Raw genomic sequence first — 22,019 nt, forward strand, 5'->3', positions numbered from 1 at the left:
TATACACTCAACTAATGTTCCAGGAACAGGCACACTTATCTTGGTTAGAACATTATTTTAGCTATTGTTGGCATCCACATGAAAATCACTGCCCAGCAACAGGCTGGTAATATGCTGTGTTTCCTAAAGGCCTCTATTAACTTTGCCAAGGTTATCCTTCCATTTCCACGGCCTGCATCTCTCCGCTAACCGAGCCACGCTCACCTCGGCCGTGATTGATAAGGTGAGGAGATGGCAGCCACTGTCGTCTATGTGCAAGTTCCCGTCACTGGCAGCAACTAAAGGCCACCTCTCTGTGTCCATGTTACAGGTTAGCATGGGTTTCAGTGATGTAAAGAACTAGGTGAGGTGCAGAGATAACTCCTCCCTGGTAAAAGATGGTTTGGAGGAGGTACAAGCTACACAGCCAGGGCTCTTCATACAGGGGAGGGGTATGACAGCTAATATACTGAGGATTCTGGGAGATGATTTGTTTTGTTCACAAGGAGACAATCATTATTTTAGTTTTTACATAAGGAGATCATTGTTGTGAATGACTCTCTCTCTCTGCAAATTTCCCAAGCTAAACCATTACCAAAAATCTCTGAGAAGACATAGCCAAACCCCTCTACAAGGAAGAATGCAGGCAAAGAAAATGAGTGGGCCTTGTTCAGGCAGCACAAAAGAATAACTGTTAGAGGTATCTATTGCTCAAATAAAAAGATTAAGGGAGGTTATTGGAACTGAGGAATGACCAGGTCAAAAAGGCAAGCAAGGTATTTTAACTGGGAGGATTATACCTTAAAGACCGAGAGATTCCCACATTTAAGAGATCAATAGTTCACAATTAACATTTGAGCTGGGGGAAAGATGCTCTGGAAAAGGATTAGATCATACCACAAATAAATAAATAAATAAAAATCGATAATGTGGTCATTCACATCAAATAAGTACTGATTTGCAGTCAGTCTGCCAGTGACATGGCATAATATACTTTCTACAGCATATGCTATAACTAAAATGTTAATTGACTTGGACTCTGGCTTCTTTAACAGCAAATTGACTGCAATAAAATCATCCAAAGAAGTACAAAATAAAAGCCATTTCTGCTTCTAATGTGTTTGTTTTTATTTATCGTTTAAGCGATACATTACATTAGTCTAGTTTTGTGGCTGATAGCAGAAACCTCTACTTTGAAATACAATGCAGATAAATTGTCCTCTTCTTCACACAATCTGTTTAATGGATTTATAATAAAAAAGCATTTCAACTTATTATGTCCCAAGACTCCCTTTAGTCTTGAGCTGACTGAACATGCTTCAGGACACTATTGAATATCTTTTAGAAAGAGCAAACCTGTACGTTTGACTCAAGAGCTTCAGCGGTCAAAAGACCATCCAATTATCATTCCTAGGGGAATTCACATGAACAAACCTTGGAGAATTAACCTATTTTCAGTGACATATTTCAGACCTGTGAATTGCATCGACCAATCTCCTAAAGCACTACTTAAGCATCCTCGATGTGCACAAAACACTTAGTCTCCAGCTTGTCCTTCCTCTGTTGGGAACCCTACTTGGGGTCTACTGCATTGGATAGATCACTGTCTATAACACCATTCTCTGAAGGTCTCTAATTGTCACATTAACCTAGGCCACCTCCACACTATATGCATATAAGATTAAAAAGGACAGTGCAGTAAATCTCCCAGACAGCAGTACATGACTGTGAGCAAGGCATCTCAATCCACAAGGGCACAACTTATGGAAATCTAGTGTCAAGCCTTACATTACAGCTTCGCCATTAAGAAGTGGTAGCTCACTGTCACCTTGCTTAATGAAACCTGTCACCGACTGTCAAGGAGAGAGAAGATTTAAAATCACTGGGGGCCAGAGGTGTGGAGGCAGAAGTGAGATATGAGAAACGCACCTGTCAGAACAGGTATGGGCCCCAACAGGACACCTTCTCCTAACAGAGTGAATAATGAAGTGTGAATTGGAAGGATCACATTTTTCATTTAAGACTTCTCTAATAAACCAGCACTGTGACAGTGCTGGATGACACCCAAAATACACTTTTAAGAATGAAGCCTGCATGAAAGGACTGGATGATTTGTTACACTTTAGGACAAGTGTATGAAAATACATATGGCAGCATACTGTCGATATGCAGCTGTCATGTGCAAGTATCTCCCACCCTTCTTTTGAAAACACTGTTATTCTGCAGCTCATTTCACATCATGAACCATGAACCAAATATGATTAAACTGTGTGTAATTGTCAATTAAATATTTGCAGGTGACTGTATTGATTCCAGTTGATTGAACTGAGTTAGGACGTGTGTGCATGGTATTGCCAATGTCATTCCATTGATGTGTAACAAAACCTGCAGTAACCTGTCAAATTCACACATGCACAGGTAATATCTTTCCTCGCCCATACTGTCTGTTAGCATGTATTAATTCAACATGTGCATATGCATTATTATTAAACATACGGTTTCTCTATGTCTAGACAAATGATGTATATGATGATGATGTATAGCTGATCTAGTAGGTTATAATACAGAAAAAGCAATATTTGTGGGGTGAAAGCATTCAATTGCATACACATAGTCTTGTTAATCATGCAAATACAAAATATTCTGCGGGGGATTACAAATCAAATAAAAAAAGAAACTCGCCAATGCTGTGTTTAGACAAGGACACATACACGCACAACTATAAGAATGCTTTAAAGGCATCCGTTTTGGTGTGCATTTGTACATTATTATCCAGTCCTAACCAGGTGCTACGGGGTTAAGTTCTGGTAGGGGGGTGGGAAAGTCTTGAAGTCCGCAGCGATGTAATCCCCCCTCCCCTCGTAAATCGCTAGTGCCTGAGCGGCTGTGAGTGAATGGGCTGAAGCCACACCGCCTGTCAGCAGCAGCACGTTTCATCCTGCAGCAGTTGAGCAGCTCTTTAAATAGACTTCAGCCCAGCTGTGTGGAAGGGAAGCAGCCAGCAGCACCGGGGCGCATAACAACCATCACATGGAAGTAGATTAGACCCCTCTTCGCTGGCTATCACTTTTTCCCTTTCCATCTCCATCCCCTGTACCTGATCGATGGACGAGACTGATGCCCGTTTTCTTGAAAGCACCCAGACTGCGCGTACCGGGGGGAACTGTCCCAGGTGCTGAAATCCTCTCTGCGGCAGCGGCTCCGAGTTGAGACTGAATACCGTACCGTTCAAAGCATGGACGCGACCCACGTCTGAGGCAACACTCCTCTTTCCGAGTAAATGGGATTGCAGGATTTCCGAGCAGAATGTAAAAATTGTCTGAAGGATGGAGAATTTGCTCTTGTCTGCTGCGCTGCTGGTCATCAGCTGTCTCGGTGTCTCCCGGGTTGATGCCGGTAAGTTTAAATGCACTTCATATGCTGATTTCTTACAACAACAACAACAAAAAAATCAATAAAAATTGGGCTTGTTGGTAGACTTGCAGCATTGGGTACACAAATTAAAGACGTCTATTTTAAAGACTGAGCGTTTGAAATCAATCCAAGAGAAAAGGCACGTTCAAATAATGATTATGATCATTTTGGGGGGCACATTTCTAAAGGATTGCATGAGAGTTACCCCTGGATATAAATTAATTGCGGTGTGACTGTTTATATGCAATATGGTATTGTGGAGAAAAAACGTAGGTGTAAACGAGTGATTATTATGGTCATATTTATATCAGACAATGTTTTACCTATAGCTGCAACGTGTTAGCCAAGGCTAGACTCGCACCTGTGACTCTGGCTGATGAGGCTATTATTATTTTTTTCTATTTTTGTGCAGAACTTAAATTGTGCGTCAATTGTGTCCCTTTCGGATTTCATAAGCTGTCCGTATTATCATTAACTGCCTGGCTTGACCTCTGACTTTCGTTTGTCTGTCGTGAAGCAAAGATGAGGGCTAGATCCACAACCAGACGCTTGATCTAACACCAGATGCAGCGTTCCTGGATGTGTAATATACAGACAAAACGAGGTCCGTAATCAGTTTCACTATGCAGTGAGTTAAAATATGCAATATAAGTACACACACACACACGACATTGTCCGCATGTGAAGTTTGTTGATGTGTGACGCTGTGGCTGGCCTTCAGACACTCGGTGGGTTTGATATAGGGCGCAAGGTTATGCCCTTATAGTTAGATAGATACCCTTGAGACGACTTATCTGATACCAGTGTAGTTTATGAGGAAAAAGTTGGACGGCGTGCAATAGGGTGTTGAGGGCGTTGAAAAACAAAGGGTAGACGAACATACAGAAATGCATATATACATGTGTGCTGCATGAATACAAATGTATGTAAAACAAACAAAAACGTCAAGCACTCACAATTTTCCGTGGGTCTTTTAAAAATAATAATTTGCATTTACTACTCACAGCAGCATTAACACGGTTTTTTTTCTGCAGAATAAAATTCACTGCAAGGTAAATACACCCAATCTTACTGAAAATCGGCTATCAGGATGTTTTAATTGATCTTCAATTTAACACGAATTGTTTGTGGCTTTAGTTGAACACTGTGGTACTTACAATGTAATATTACGGATTCCCTTTTTTAATTGACATTTTCCAGTTTTTGATGATACTTTATATTTTGCCTAAGATCCCATATTGACAGAAAAAAATGTTGTTAATATTCAAGAAGAGTTATACATATATTTTTTAAACATAGCCTGGACACATGGACACATCAATACATGGTGTTGTCAATGCATTGCACTATATTGTGCTGCGGTTTATGGTATTAACAACTTTATTTTTATTTTTTAATTACCATCGCACACGTTTAATTTCGCTAATTTACTGAAAGAGTCCTCAATTTATTTTAGGAGACAATACCAACTCGCAGTTCAGTTTACATTTCTAAATTGAAAATAGATTATTTTAAACAGTTTATTCGAATTAAACCTTCTGATTTGCTTTAACTAATCTCCTCCAGTTTGTGAATGTCCTTGATTTTGTGTTTAAATGCTTGTGGGTACCGACCTTTATTTTGAAATTGTCTATAAGCGCCTCTGTTCACTTTTCATGCTCTATGAATACTGGTTCGAGTTTATACTGTTTTTACTTTCTTACCTCTCGGATTTGTTGAGGAGTTGTGTTAATTGTTCTGCATTTGCACTAGGCCCACGCAAATCAGTTACAAGTAACCCAGTATTTAAGTTAAGAATGGTTCTGGATGTGTTAAACCCCTTGGTTAATGCAAGTTTTAGGTCAGAGCAGACCTGTCCTGACTGAATAATATGGAAATGTTTAATCAGCATGATCATGAAATTAACTTCTAGGTCTCGCAATGTTCATTGTTGAATCATTGTGTCTATTTAAAAAAAATGAAATTTTAAACAATTATGTTATTAATAGTCACTGTTGGGGTTTTGATCACTATCTCTAGAAGCAATATTTCTTAAAATTAAACTGTTAAAACTTGCTATATTGTGAAAGATCTGTACAGTTAGCTCGGTTGTGTGTCTAATATTAGTAAGCCCTCGAGGTTTACTGTGACTTCAGACATGAGCTGCTTGGGAGGTGAAATTGAACAATGTAGGGAGAGGAAGGAAGAGAAATATATAATTGAATCAGAGTGGCTCTTATGGGAAACTATTACCATCTGAGTTAATTTTCTTTACATTGTGTGATTTAAGCACCCCGACACTCCAATTAAGATACTGCTGTAATACAAAGTGCCTGATTAGGTACAAGTCCCCAATGAAGGACTTTCTCCATTTGCTGAAGGCTTTCTGAAACAGGCAAGGTTTCATAGTTACAAATATGAAAGCTGCCCATGTGACCTTTAAAGACTTGAAATCATGTTAAAGCTTTAAATAAGAGCAAAAATAAAACAAAGTACATTTTCTGTTACTTTGCCCCAACCCTCTGTACTTTAAAGCTGTAATTCTTTGAATATCTATTCCTCAAATGGATAAATGCACTGTTCTTGTGCTTTTCAGTAAGGATTCATTAGACCTTCATCTAGCTTGTCTATTGAAAGGCAATCAGTTGCATTACACTGAGTTCATTATAATCCATCAAGGGTACAATATTTCAAAGTCAAACGCAATATTCATTTGATTATTTGATCAGCTGCTTTGTGTGTGTGTGTGTGTATGTGTTTGTTAGGTTAAATGTGGGAGGATGTTGGTGCACAGACCCAAATAAATATCTCCAGGTCATACTATATAAACCTGATTAAATATCTGAAGGTCAAAATTGTGCAAGGGGACCACACTACTCCTTCTCAACTTTTCAGCTGAAGTGTAGATTTCAACCATATTATCATCCCTAACTAGCATAACTCTGACATGGTCGGGCACATTTACCAGTGTGTGTATGTGTTCTGCTATTGTGAATCTCAGTCTTAGAGACAGGCACTGGGAGCTAATGACAGAGCAAATATATGGGTGGCCTGGAAGAGATTCTATTAGTTTTATTGGCCTGACTGGATTCAACCTACTTGTAAATTACAAGCTTTAGATCCCAGAATTGAATATAAACAAAGTCCTAATAGAAAACACACACACACAAATAGTGTGCAAATGACCCACTCAAATTACAATATTTGTTTAAACAATAACATAATTAATTTACTCTAAAAGCACCATTTATTGCTACCTTATGTATTTGTGTTTGTGTACCATATATATATATATATATATATATATATACACTGAGGGGAAAAAAGTATTTGATCCCCTGCTGATTTTGTACGTTTGCCCACTGACAAAGAAATGATCAGTCTATAATTTTAATGGTAGGTGTATTTTAACAGTGAGAGACCAGAAAAACGCATTTCAAAAAAGTTATAAATTGATTTGCATGTTAATGAGGGAAATAAGTATTTGATCCCCTATCAATCAGCAAGATTTCTGGCTCCCAGGTGTCTTTTATACAGCTAACGAGCTGAGATTAGGAGCACTCTCTTAAAGGGAGTGCTCCTAATCTCAGCTCGTTACCTGTATAAAAGACACCTGTCCACAGAAGCAATCAATCAATCAGATTCCAAACTCTCCACCATGGCCAAGACCAAAGAGCTGTCCAAGGATGTCAGGGACAAGATTGTAGACCTACACAAGGCTGGAATGGGCTACAAGACCATCGCCAAGCAGCTTGGTGAGAAGGTGACAACAGTTGGTGCGATTATTCGCAAATGGAAGAAACACAAAATAACTGTCAGTCTCCCTCGTGGAGTTTCAATGATCATGAGAACGGTGAGGAATCAGCCCAGAACTACACGGGAGGATCTTGTTAATGATCTCAAGGCAGCTGGGACCATAGTCACCAAGAAAACAATTGGTAACACACTATGTCGTGAAGGACTGGAATCCTGCAGCGCCCGCAAGGTCCCCCTGCTCAAGAAAGCACATGTACAGGCCCGTCTGAAGTTTGCCAATGAACATCTGAATGATTCAGAGGAGAACTGGGTGAAAGTGTTGTGGTCAGATGAGAACAAAATCGAGCTCTTTGGCATCAACTCAACTCGCCGTGTTTGGAGGAGGAAGAATGCTGCCTATGACCCCAAGAACACCATCCCCACCGTCAAACATGGAGGTGGAAACATTATGCTTTGGGGTTGTTTTTCTGCTAAGGGGACAGGACAACTGCACCACATCAAAGGGACGATGGATGGGGCCATGTACCGTCAAATCTTGGGTGAGAACCTCCTTCCCTCAGCCAGGGCATTGAAAATGGGTCGTGGATGGGTATTCCAGCATGACAATGACCCAAAACACACAGCCAAGGCAACAAAGGAGTGGCTCAAGAAGAAGCACATTAAGGTCCTGGAGTGGCCTAGCCAGTCTCCAGACCTTAATCCCATAGAAAATCTGTGGAGGGAGCTGAAGGTTCGAGTTGCCAAACGTCAGCCTCGCAACCTTAATGACTTGGAGAGGATCTGCAAAGAGGAGTGGGACAAAATCCCTCCTGAGATGTGTGCAAACCTGGTGGCCAACTACAAGAAACCTCTGACCTCTGTGATTGCCAACAAGGGTTTTTCCACCAAGTACTAAGTCGAAGGGGTCAAATACTTATTTCCCTCATTTACATGCAAATCAATTTATAACTTTTTTGAAATGCGTTTTTCTGGATTTTGCTGTTGTTATTCTGCCTCTCACTGTTAAAATACACCTACCATTAAAATTATAGACTGATCATTTCTTTGTCAGTGGGCAAACGTACAAAATCAGCAGGGGATAAAATACTTTTTTCCCCTCACTGTATATATATATATATATATGAGAGAGAGAGACAGAGAGCTCAATTCTATGGTTTTACATTTCATGTAGATTTTGTAGAAGAAAAAGTTAATAGAGACAATGTGAAATAAGTGTGGATTCCATGGGCTCATTTATAGTTCTTGTTTTCACTTGGATTGTCCTATTACAGTATATTTTTATTCCTCTGGGGATGCCTCACTATCTTAACAGTAACAGACATGGCAAATGTGGCATGGTCTCTCCACCACAAATGCCTATACCATCCAAAAATCATGACAACCAGTTTAAGGAACTGTACCATCTGTTCTATTCATTCAAAGGACAAAACTGAAGGTCATACTTTGCATCACCACGCTATAGTTTTATTGTATGTTAATGCAGACTTGTGGAATTAATATAAAATGACTACATACATAGATAATGATGATTAATATTAATAATTATAATATTTTTTAGCGTAAAAGTATTCTGGCATGCTTAAGATAACATTATCACATTATTTCTTAAGTAGATGCAACAATACACATGCAGTACCTGCGTAATTTATCTTAATTGTTCCAGGTACCTTAAATCACTGATCTTAAGATTACTGAGACATGGTTGAGGTTATTCCTGCTCTAATTGTGTTGCTTTATTATAGATGGTTCATCACCCAAAAATAATATTCAACCTGTTGACTCTGTTCATTATTTTAAGGGCTTATTATATTGGACAGTTTCCTTTATCTAGAGATTGTGAATAATCAAAATTCAGAACGAGGTCCCAGTGATTATTTTAAGTGGAAGAATAGCTTTGAAGGCAACAAAAAGAGTATGAAACAAAAGTAACGCTTTGTATGTAAATTACCATGCCTACTTACAGTACCATGAAGAAAACTAATCAGTGAATGCATTCGGCACTGTAGATTGAGGTAAAATGTGGATTTTGTATCACTTATTCACACAAGGGAGTGTGTCCATGAATGTAAATGGAGGGAAAGAAAAATGGACACATATTGGCACACTATTCATTTCTCATTTCCAGACAATGTTACAAAGACATTAACACAACAGAATGGGAAAATATCCCATGCAACAGAATACAAAAGCAAACTGTGGCATTAAACAATTGGAAAGTGAAGTTAAACCCCATGAGCATTAACATGCAAACATTTTGTAGCGGATAATTTGCTTCAACAAATGACTGAAACTGTGAATAACTTGGTGTTACACGCATAAAACTGTCTAGTTCTTGAATGATTAAGTGTATAATTTCAAATGGGAAGGCCTTGTCCTAACTACATGGGAATTATCAGTTTGGTTGAAACTCATAATAAATATCATTCTCTATATTTTGTATTGTGACTGGAGGATCCTTATGCAGTTCTGCATTACATGCAATGTATCATCAATCGCTTGGGCCAAGTCTGTTGCAGTACTATGATGTGTTTTGTTGAGTTGTAATCCATCTCTAAAGCCCTGGGGTTAAGACAACCGAATAAAGAAGTTTATGCACTGAAGATGTTCCTGGAAAATAAAGAATACAAAGGAGGTGCTCAGGAACACAGGAGACAGAGCCCAGTAAGTGTATATCATATCAAGGTTCTTCAGTTACGCTATTCAAAACATTTTGAAATCTACAAAGTCTGAACTTAAGTATTTCTATGCAATAACAAAACCATGTTTAAACTCGGACTGTGCTATCATAATAATAAAGATTAAAGGAAAACACGAACACCTCTGTCTCTATTGCATATTGTACAAGGACAGGGCTTGGTGTTTGTGCTTGCCTTAAAAAAGCTATTGACTGCAGAATTCAATGAAAGTAGACCTGTCCTACCAGGCAACACACTGATGTATTCCCTTGTCTGTAGTAGCAGAGCAAAGTTCAGCTTTGACCTCTACAGCCAGCGTAACTTGTGTACAATGATAATCCTAATTGTGCTTCTGATTGTACTTTGATGTATGGTAAAGTAAAGCCTATGCTGGGTCCCACCTGCACACTGAGTTGGGCTAAGTAGTTTCACCAGCCTATCACTGTCTCTTTGCACACCATGTCTGGCTCAAAACATCTGCTTCTGACTGTTTAGCTCCCCTGACTGTTTAGCACTCTGCTGAACACATAGGGCTGACAAAATCACAGGATCAACAACGAATCTGTCTTAGCAGTACGCCAGCATTACCTACACTGTTATGTTATGCTATCATGTTATGACAAGAATGTACAGGAAGTGTCCAGTTGTCCAAAGTGGACGACATCTCCCAAAATCCCTTTTCATTAAAGAAATAACATACTTGGCAGTCAGGGAGGACATTATTAGGAAAAAGAAAACAAAGCACAATATGACTAGCCGGTTCTAGACAGGATTTTGTTATTTCCCCTAAGCTAATTAAGGTGCCTCTTTGTGCACACAATCAGGCCCTTTTCTAATAAGGTTGTTTCAGGCTACAATGCTGAGAGGTGAGTTGACATTATTCTTTCAATCAACACACCGAACAAAGGGCTGTCACTCAGACGCTAGATCTAGGGAGGGGGAGAGAAAACTAAAACCTCAGCTGTTACAGTAACAGTAGCTCCTCAAGCACCATTTCCATTTTCCACAAAACCTGGCTCTTGAATTCAAAATTACACTCAAAAGCCTTTTGATTATAGAACACATTTGACTCGTAATCCTTAATTCAACCATAGCTATAGACACTGGTCTTAGATTTCAAGTGTGACGATTTCCAGCCGGGGTAAAAGGAGGGTCGTGCAGCAGGGTGAGAGGCGCCATGGCGTGTGAATGTGCATGTGTGTGTGGAGCAGCGTGCTTGAGGGAGGACACGTTAAGCCAAGCATCACGTTCGAAGTGAGCAAGCTTTTCAGAAAGAAAATCACCACCCAGCTAGGACTTAAAGAAGGGTCTCACAGTCAGTTCCTGAAGGGCCACCATGTACTCTGGTTTTCATTCCAGCTGGGGAATGACAATGACTTATGTCGAATTGTTTTATAAGATAGATGAATTGTCTGATATTGTGTTTAAGGTCTAAAAACAAATTGAAATGGTCTTAATATTGCTTTCATTCACGATGTAGCACCTGTAACATAATTTGCAGTCTGTAGGGAAGTATTAGATTCATTAAACTAATCAGCTAATCAGACCAATTAAGTAAGTGTAAACTTGGTTGGAACAAAAAGCAGAAAACACTGTGACCCTCCAGGAACAGAGTTTGAGATCCCTGATTAAAAGTATCTGTAGATTCTTTGTCTGCAGGTGACAGAATTTTTGCATAAATTACTATTGAACATGCATTATTATATAACATAGTATAGTATGCATATTAGTGATAGTGTGACAATATGTTCTAGTATCCATGAAAGTATATCAGGAGCAGTGATACTACAACAACTCCAACTCCTTTGACCACCTGGACAGGTATACAGATACCATTTTCATTCATGCAAGTAGTTTGATTACCTCAGCCCTCACACGGTGACATTCAGGAGATTCTATTCATTTTCAATGAGCGGAATGAAAGTTTAATTAACACGCAATTAAATGTTGCCACAGTTTGCAGTTCTGAATACAGCTCTAAACAAAATCAGTATCATCAACTGGCATTTCTCCAAGTTTGCTCAATATACCGGAGGTAGGTTAGTCATGATAATGGTTTCTGTAGGTTACAATCTGTTAGTATGACTCTTAAAGATACAGCTCTTATGAATAACCATAATTTTTATACTATCTTACTTTCTAATGCTGTAAAATTGAAGCTCACATGGATTCAATATAAATGTGTGTGTTGTGTCTCTCTGAGGGTGTCTTACAATGGGTGACCTCTGAACTGTGCACTGGGAGAATCTGGAGCAGGTCTTGAAGGCCACTGATACGCAGTGTAAAATGCTCCTAAAACATTAGTTACTTACACATGTTTTTACTGTAATCATGGTGACAACTAACATTAGAACTGGTCCATTGGTTAACAATTAGCTGTGATTCATCAACGTGGTCAAGCAAGAACACAAGGTTGATGTGTACCTAAAAAATGCTGTATTGCATGTAAGAAATGTATTTAAGATGAAATTGCCTGTGCAGTTCAACTTTAGGTTTGTAGTAGGTTATATTTGCTACCAAAGGATTTTGGGTGAGCAGTGGTGTGAGAGAGTGGCTGGGTTTATGTGTTTGTCAGTATCTGTGTTGGACCGTCACTGTGCGTGTGTCAGGATTTGCTTTGTGAATGACATGTTTTGAATTTTGAAATTGATTAAAATGCTTGTTAGCCATCATTATTTATACTTAGAAGTCTCCTCTGTTGACTCTACTTTGCCACAACATACTGCACTGAAATACACTGCATTGTACTGTAAAACCTACTGTAATGCAATATGCTGCTGTATTGTACTATAATACGCTGTACTGTAATACACTGTATTGTAATATAATTTAGACATATTTAAATTACTACTACTCCTATCATATTACTACTCAGAAACACAATGACAATTTCTCAGAGAATGTGCGTGTGTCTTTGATTTTGTTATTATTATTTACTGTGTATGTGCTGGAACCTTGAGCCGACTCAGAGGTGATCACACCCAGAGCAAATCAACTCTGGCCCATATAGTAACCAATATCTCCTTACTGTACCACTACACCACAGGTATGTGTGTCTGTGTGTGTTTAAGTTTAATGTCAGTACAAACAGCTGTAATTCCTCACTGCTGATTGGCCACTGATTAGCCGTTTTTGTAAATGTCATTGAAAATAATGCGACATGCATATATATATATATATATATATATACAGTGAGGGAAAAAAGTATTTGATCCCCTGCTGATTTTGTACGTTTGCCCACTGACAAAGAAATGATCAGTCTATAATTTTAATGGTAGGTGTATTTTAACAGTGAGAGACAGAATAACAACAAAAAAATCCAGAAAAACGCATTTCAAAAAAGTTATAAATTTATTTGCGTGTTAATGAGAAATAAGTATTTGACCCCTTCGACTTAGTACTTGGTGGCAAAACCCTTGTTGGCAATCACAGAGGTTAGACGTTTCTTGTAGTTGGCCACCAGGTTTGCACACATCTCAGGAGAGATTTTGTCCCACTCCTCTTTGCAGATCCTCTCCAAGTCATTAAGGTTTCGAGGCTGACGTTTGGCAACTCGAACCTTCAGCTCCCTCCACAGATTTTCTATGGGATTAAGGTCTGGAGGCTGGCTAGGCCACTCCAGGACCTTAATGTGCTTCTTCTTGAGCCACTCCTTTGTTGCCTTGGCTGTGTATTTTGGGTCATTGTCATGCTGGAATACCCATCCACGACCCATTTTCAATGCCCTGGCTGAGGGAAGGAGGTTCTCACCCAAGATTTGATGGTACATGGCCCCGTCCATCGTCCCTTTGATGTGGTGCAGTTGTCCTGTCCCCTTAGCAGAAAAACACCCCCAAAGCATAATGTTTCCACCTCCATGTTTGATGGTGGGGATGGTGTTCTTGGGGTCATAGGCAGCATTCCTCCTCCTCCAAACACGGCGAGTTGAGTTGATGCCAAAGAGCTCGATTTTGTTCTCATCTGACCACAACACTTTCACCTAGTTCTCCTCTGAATCATTCAGATGTTCATTGGCAAACTTCAGACGGGCCTGTACATGTGCTTTCTTGAGCAGGGGGACCTTGCGGGCGCTGCAGGATTCCAGTCCTTCACGACATAGTGTGTTACCAATTGTTTTCTTGGTGACTATGGTCCCAGCTGCCTTGAGATCATTAACAAGATCCTCCCGTGTAGTTCTGGGCTGATTCCTCACCGTTCTCATGATCATTGAAACTCCACGAGATGAGATCTTGCATGGAGCCCCAGACCGAGGGAGACTGACAGTTAGTTTGTGTTTCTTCCATTTGCGAATAATCGCACTGTTGTCACCTTCTCACCAAGCTGCTTGGTGATGGTCTTGTAGCCCATTCCAGCCTTGTGTAGGTCTACAATCTTGTCCCTGACATCCTTGGACAGCTCTTTGGTCTTGGCCATGGTGGAGAGTTTGGAATCTGATTGATTGATTGCTTCTGTGGACTGGTGTCTTTTATACAGGTAACGAGCTGAGATTAGGAGCACTCCCTTTAAGAGAGTGCTCCTATTCTCAGCTCGTTACCTGTATAAAAGACACCTGGGAGGCAGAAATCTTGCTGATTGATAAGGGATCAAATACTTATTTCCATCATTAACATGCAAATCAATTTATAACTTTTTTGAAATGCGTTTTTCTGGATTTTTTTGTTGTTATTCTGTCTCTCACTGTTAAAATACATCTACCATTACAATTATAGACTGATCATTTCTTTGTCAGTGGGCAAACGTACAAAATCAGCAGGGGATCAAATACTTTTTTCCCTCACTGTATACACCGATCAGCCATGAACCGGCGACAGGGTGCACGTGGGGCTCATTGATGCACGTGGGGAGCGAAGGCTGGCCTATGTGGTCCGATCCAACAGACGAGCTACTGTAGCTCAAATTGCTGAAAAAGTTAATGCTGGTTCTGATAGAAAGGTGTCAGAACACACAGTGCATCGCAGTTTGTTGCGTATGGGGCTGCGTAGCCGCAGACCTGTCAGGGTGCCCATGCTGACCCCTGTCCACTGCCGAAAGCGCCTACAATGGGCACGTGAGCATCAGAACTGGACCACGGAGCAATGGAAGAAGGTGGCCTGGTCTGATGAATCAAAAGTTCAAGGTGTTTACTTGGCCTTCAAATTCCCCAGATCTCAATCCAATCGAGCATATGTGGGATGTGCTGAACAAACAATTCCGATCCATGGAGGCCCCACCTCGCAACTTACAGGACTTAAAGGATCTGCTGCTAACGTCTTGGTGCCAGATACCACAGCACACCTTCAGAGGTCTAGTGGAGTCCATGCCTCGACGGGTCAGGGCTGTTTTGGGACGTACACAATATTAGGCAGGTGGTCATAATGTTATGGGTGATCGGTGTATATATACAGTATATAGGCATGTCACATTATTTTCAATGGCATTAACAAAAACATCTATGAATTAATAATTAACCAAGATATCTGGTTAATAAATAAATAAATAAATGATAGTCATCATATTGTGTATAAGGCAGAATCACTTTACGAAGTTTTGTTGAATGCAAAAGCTGTGGCAAAAGTTACTGTATGAATGTAATAATCATCATAATAATAATAGTAATCATCATGATGGTGAGAATGATAAAGAGAGTCCAGAGTTCACGTCTAATGCAACGAGAAATAAAGTGTATTCTGAAACACCCTGCTACGGCTACATTATAATTGCTGTGCCACTGCTGGGAAAGTGTAGAAAAATAAAGTAACTTGTCACCAGCACCTGCGTGCTAATGTGCCCTAAGTTGTTTCTATTACACGTTCGCTTCACCCTGCACAGCAGGTCACAGATGCATCATCTCCTGCGGCTCAGGAATATTTCACATTGACCTCGACCCTCTTCCTGCACGGGAAAGTGAAACCTAAGTGAAAAGAGATTCCTATTGCCCTCCATACAAGCTCCTTATAGACTGTTGAGTTTGGCAACATCACACATCACGAAAACTAGACAAATATTTTTTTTCCTCCACGCAGTTGAGTCGTTTCCTCTCAAAAGCAACAACCATTACAACAGCAGATGCCAAGATGTTGAAATGCACTGTAGACTGAAATAGGAGACTGAGAGAAACCAAGAAAAAGGCAGAGAGACAGCAGACTGACTTTAATGAGCAGTAAGTGCAACAATCATAGACTAATGAAATGATTTGTTGGTTGGCATTCTGGGTCCTGAAAAGCAGGCTAGATACCTAAATGTCTAAGCATATCCTATTAAAAAATAATATTCTTCCCCTGGCTGACTGAGTAAATGAGTTAGTTTGCATTAACTTACTCTATAAAAATAAACTAATGTAAAAAAAGTGGCTCGGAACTGGAAGAATGTATAATGCTGCTGAGGTTTACCCCGATGCATAACAGCACTGCTGCATGACTTAGTGGAGTACACAAGAATTGTAACGCCTTTGCTTAACAAACTACACTGTCCACAAAAGAGAACTTATTACTTTAAAGCAAGCCAGTATACCTATAAAGCAGGGGTGTCAGACTCCAGTCCTGGGGGGCCGCAGTGTCTGCTGGTTTTTGTTCCAACAGTGGCTCCCAAATTACTTAATGTAAGTATTGACGTGGCTTATCTAAAACTTTCTTATTTAATTTGTATAGCCAGTACCTTACAGTTTAGTGATTACTTAAAATACTGAACCCACACAACATTTCAGAGTCTGGAGAGAAGTGTTAAATTAATCGTGTTAATTGTTTAATTAGACCAATTAAGGAGCCAAGAGCTGGGCTGGAAAGAAACCCAGAAGACAATGCAGCCCTCCAGAACTGGAGTCTGAACGTATCAGCATAATATGAAATAACTTTGCCAATTAATATGATCATTGTCCAAACCTGTTTATTCTAGAGGGCAATTTAGAAATGTGAACATGCAAGTCATGTCATTGGAAACAAGCCATTCCTGAAAATACCAAAAGCCTCATAGAACATGACCTTGTGACCACGAACACAGATATGACCATTCTAAATAAACCATTTAGGATAATATACTTCTTATTATTTTTCAGTTGAATGAAATTTGAGAAAACAAAATCTAATGTAATGTACAAAATAAATCACAAAAAAAAGTAACTCACAATTTTAGAAAGCTTAATGCTAATAGACACTATAGACAATGATAAAACCAGTGAAATAAATTAAAATTACTTAATTATACTAAAGTACATGATAAACGATACCATTAAAATTAAAATTAAAAAGTCTTAAATTAGAAAATTTTGCTTCCACTGATTTATAAACACCAAGTTACAGATACATTGATGATAACATTCCCGAAATACCCTAATTTTTTCAAGTCAGAATGCGTGGGGATGTAAGCACCTGCTTGGCCATAATTAATTAATGATATATTTCTTGATATGAAAAACACCTGTCAGCTGCACACACAACACTACTTTTAAACACTTGGCTGCAGTTGTTCCAAGTTGCCTATTGAGTGTCTGCCTGTTCACAGTTATAAAAATAATTTACCATGGGCATATTTTCCAGATTCCCACTCCTGTGAAGTTGATAAGTCAATTAGGTAGTGTTTCTATAAAGAAAAAAATAATAATTATTTGTTTTGAAATAATTATTTGTTTCTGCTGAGGTAAATTTAGTCATCCAGGACAGATAATTGGCCAGTTGTGTAGTTCCCAGTGTGCATCCTGAAGCACCACCGACACTAAAACGAGGGTATTTTGACGGTAACAGATTAAAATCCATACAGTGCAAGTGAGAATCACAATTACTTCCGCAAAGCCACTCAGCTCCAGTTTTATTGCAGAAAGTGCCTGGTCTTTTTTAATCTGCTCAACCAAGATATTTAACTAAAGGTCAAGTGCTGTCAAAAATAATCGCTCTGACTTTTTTCCACCGTTCCTTCTCTCGCTGAATTAATGTGTGTATTTATGTGCCCTGTAATGAAAACCTCACCTTGCCACCATGCTAATGACATTTGACAATGTGGGTGGGTTTCCAGTTGAATGTTATGTCAGTTGTTTCTGCCGGGTGAAACGGGCAGAGATCACTCTCAATGAATATTCATCACGGCAAAACGAAGAAGCCAAGGGGATCATCTTGGGCAAATTTAGCCGACAAAGTCTGTCGCACTTGTCTTAAAGAATAAGAGTGTTTCGAGAGAAATGTCCTCTGTCCCAACCATTACCAATTGGTGACGGTCAGAATTAATCAGGCAGTTTTTAAAGCAATATGTTCTGCATCAATCCCCCCGATTAGAATACTTCTTGTTCTCCGAAAAACACAAAATGACGGATTGTGCCAAACAAGACATTATGTCAGTTTGAAGAGAGTTTTCAATACAAAAGTCATTATTCATAGTGATCTACCCTCATTAACAATGTATAATATCCTGAAATTTGTAAATCGACACATCTGTGTATATACCTATATATAAATACAAATATATATTTCAAACTACAGTACAGGATTAGCATATAATTTGGAAATGCTTTGTTGTACACTCATGAATGACAGTCATATTTTTGAGGGCTGCAGTTCTGTAAAGATTTGCAGAAGAGGTTTTTTTCCTTTTCCATCTAAGTTCTTCATCGGGTCTCCAAAGAGAACAGTGACACTGACACAGAAGACAAAAAAAGAGCTTTAGTCATCAGGCTTCCTTTGTGAAAGGTGTCAGGCAAAGAGAAAATCTGTTATTTTTTCCTTTTGTACTGCATGTGTATTGTTGCTGTATCATTATATTTAATTCCAGGAGCCCAGTCCATTTCTAGACATATACTGTACTCTGTTCCCTGCTGTATTATTGACTGTGAATTGATACTGCATGTGTTATATAAGTATGCATACTGCATGTGTTATATATATACCTCATTTCAGATACATTTTATTAAGCAATAATAAATATACTTTTTCCCCCCTCTTGTAAAATGTAGAATTCCCCCTTCTCGTGTCACTGCACTTCAACTAATGGACAAACAAAGAGGAATCAATCACTGACTGTCCTTGAATTCTCTCAACTATCCGAGTCTTTAAACTGATTAGTGTAATGTCTGTAAGGCCTTGAGAGTGCGAGAGAGGGGGAAACTACACATCATAGACCGTACTGTATTACAACCAATATTCTTTTATTAGCTGGGAATTCCTGTAATATCAATGCTGAAAAAAACATACTACAAAAACCTCAAATGTACAAACCATCAATTCATATTCTCTGAAGGAGCCCAGTCACAGAATACTGAGACCTCAATTGGCTCGTCACGGCTGGTCTCTGTTTGGAACATTTGTTGCTCAGAACAAGTTGTCAGCCGTACTGTCCCACTTGATACCAACAACCACTGAATATCGCATGACAAACAGCCTCTTCTGAGCTCTGGGTTTTATCCCATGCTCACTATTCAAGCATACTGTGTTGTATTCCTTCATCTCTGACTGTTGTTGCTGTCACTTGAACTGTATTTTGTTTCACTGAGTGTCATGTTGCATTATGTTGTGCTCTATAATATGTACCCTGTACCCTTTTACATCACCCTGTAATGTAACCACGAAGTTCTATGCGAGAGGCCCCAGATTTAGGCCTCAGTGAAATAAAGTCCTAATATTCTTGTGGTTCAATGAGGTGGATACCAGCAGTTCAGTCACCCCTCCACTATGCACAGGGAAGTGTGAATCCCCCAAGCTAATGTGAGGAGCATCCATATTAAATCTTGCCACCGATCCTGCAAATCCTATGTTGTTGTTTTTTTTATTGAACAAAGCAAATGCTCATCCCAGTTTGTAACAAAAGCGGAATATGTGAAAAGCAGAAATCCATCTGACGTTTCAGATCACAGAAAGGTTTTTTGTGCCACAATAAGTACATGACCTACCATGTCTGATTGTATCTTCTTTCTACCCAGCAGTACAGGGGAGGTGCTGTGTGCATTGGTGTAGAGGGGAGGAGTGTGAGGGCGGATAAACAATACCAGCAACAAAGAACAGGCTGTGCCGGGATGTAACAGAGATTATGTGCTGCAGGTCCTGAGTTTACCAAGGTGAATTTGCAGGGCAGTTTGCAGCTTGTTCCCAAATTTGGCACAAGATACATAGATCTGAGAATATAGTCAGAGAACAACAAGGCCTTTATCTCTCTCTCTTTCTCTCTCTCTCTCTCTCTCCCACCCCCACCCCCCAAAGACACGCACATGCAAACAGACACACACACAGAAATGTCCGCAGGCTCCATTTTTAACATGACCTGCCATGGGAATAACGTGGAAATGAGAAGGTGCTTCAAACTGGGCAAAGGCCATTGCATTCAGAAGGTCTTAAATTATCTGAGAAAAAAGTAGACTTGAACTTGACTAGGAATTAAAGGGAGTTCACACTACGATTCAAATACTATATTTTCTATTGTACGTACAATGGTGGAAGAAAATAAAAAAGTCTTTACCCTTGCATTCAAGGTATCTAAATTAATGTATTAAAGCATAATGCCAACAAGTTATTTCAGGCTACAGTAAAAGGCCAACAGTGATTTATTTTTATATATATATATATATATATATATATATAAATAATGTAAAAAGTTCATTTCTTTAGCCGCAGACCTTTCACACTCTTCTGCTTCGCCTCACCTACAGCACTGAGGCTAGCAAGCACAATTACTTCAATAATTCAGTAGGCATCATACAGCACAGGCTAAAGTCTAATGGACACTACATGCTGTCAGTGATAATTAAATGCAGACCTTTAAAGGAAGTCAGATTAGGCCATGTCTGGTGCCGTTGGGTACCAGTGAGTGATGCACTATATATACAGTGAGGGAAAAAAGTATTTGATCCCCTGCTGATTTTGTACGTTTGCCCACTGACAAAGAAATGATCAGTCTATAATTTTAATGGTAGGTGTATTTTAACAGTGAGAGACAGAATAACAACAAAAAAATCCAGAAAAACGCATTTCAAAAAAGTTATAAATTGATTTGCATGTTAATGAGGGAAATAAGTATTTGACCCCTTCGACTTAGTACTTGGTGGCAAAACCCTTGTTGGCAATCACAGAGGTCAGACGTTTCTTGTAGTTGGCCACCAGGTTTGCACACATCTCAGGAGGGATTTTGTCCCACTCCTCTTTGCAGATCCTCTCCAAGTCATTAAGGTTTTGAGGCTGACGTTTGGCAACTCGAACCTTCAGCTCCCTCCACAGATTTTCTATGGGATTAAGGTCTGAAGACTGGCTAGGCCACTCCAGGACCTTAATGTGCTTCTTCTTGAGCCACTCCTTTGTTGCCTTGGCTGTGTGTTTTGGGTCATTGTCATGCTGGAATACCCATCCACGACCCATTTTCAATGCCCTGGCTGAGGGAAGGAGGTTCTCACCCAAGATTTGACGGTACATGGCCCCGTCCATCGTCCCTTTGATGTGGTGCAGTTGTCCTGTCCCCTTAGCAGAAAAACACCCCCAAAGCATAATGTTTCCACCTCCATGTTTGACGGTGGGGATGGTGTTCTTGGGGTCATTCCTCCTCCTCCAAACACGGCGAGTTGAGTTGATGCCAAAGAGCTCGATTTTGGTCTCATCTGACCACGACACTTTCACCCAGTTCTCCTCTGAATCATTCAGATGTTCATTGGCAAACTTCTGACGGGCCTGTACATGTGCTTTCTTGAGCAGGGGGACCTTGCGGGCGCTGCAGGATTTCAGTCCTTCACGGCGTAGTGTGTTACCAATTGTTTTCTTGGTGACTATAGTCCCAGCTGCCTTGAGATCATTAACAAGATCCTCCCGTGTAGTTCTGGGCTGATTCCTCACCGTTCTCATGATCATTGAAACTCCACGAGGTGAGATCTTGCATGGAGCCCCAGACCGAGGGAGACTGACAGTTATTTTGTGTTTCTTCCATTTGCGAATAATCACACCAACTGTTGTCACCTTCTCACGAAGCTGCTTGGCGATGGTCTTGTAGCCCATTCCAGCCTTGTGTAGGTCTACAATCTTGTCCCTGACATCCTTGGACAGCTCTTTGGTCTTGGCCATGGTGGAGAGTTTGGAATCTGATTGATTGATTGCTTCTGTGGACAGGTGTCTTTTATACAGGTAAGGCGCTGAGATTAGGAGCACTCCCTTTAAGAGAGTGCTCCTAATCTCAGCTCGTTACCTGTATAAAAGAGACCTGGGAGCAGAAATCTTGCTGATTGATAGGGGGTCAAATACTTATTTCACTCATTAACATGCAAATCAATTTATAACTTTTTTG

The 22,019-nt window shown here is 39.8% G+C and overlaps 1 protein-coding gene across 1 annotated transcript in view; it reads left to right on the top strand.

The window, feature by feature from the left end:
* The first annotated feature begins 2,968 nt into the window (after nt 1-2,968).
* The window catches only part of fndc5a (fibronectin type III domain containing 5a), a 43,960-nt gene continuing 24,909 nt past the window's right edge, over nt 2,969-22,019 (top strand). The window contains exon 1 of the mRNA XM_066717381.1: nt 2,969-3,375. Coding sequence (XP_066573478.1) covers nt 3,306-3,375 — 70 coding nt within the window. The 5' untranslated portion in view covers nt 2,969-3,305. The remainder of the gene's footprint in view (nt 3,376-22,019) is intronic.

This window comes from Amia ocellicauda, chromosome 11 (assembly GCF_036373705.1).
Source record: "Amia ocellicauda isolate fAmiCal2 chromosome 11, fAmiCal2.hap1, whole genome shotgun sequence".
Taxonomy (NCBI): domain Eukaryota; kingdom Metazoa; phylum Chordata; class Actinopteri; order Amiiformes; family Amiidae; genus Amia; species Amia ocellicauda.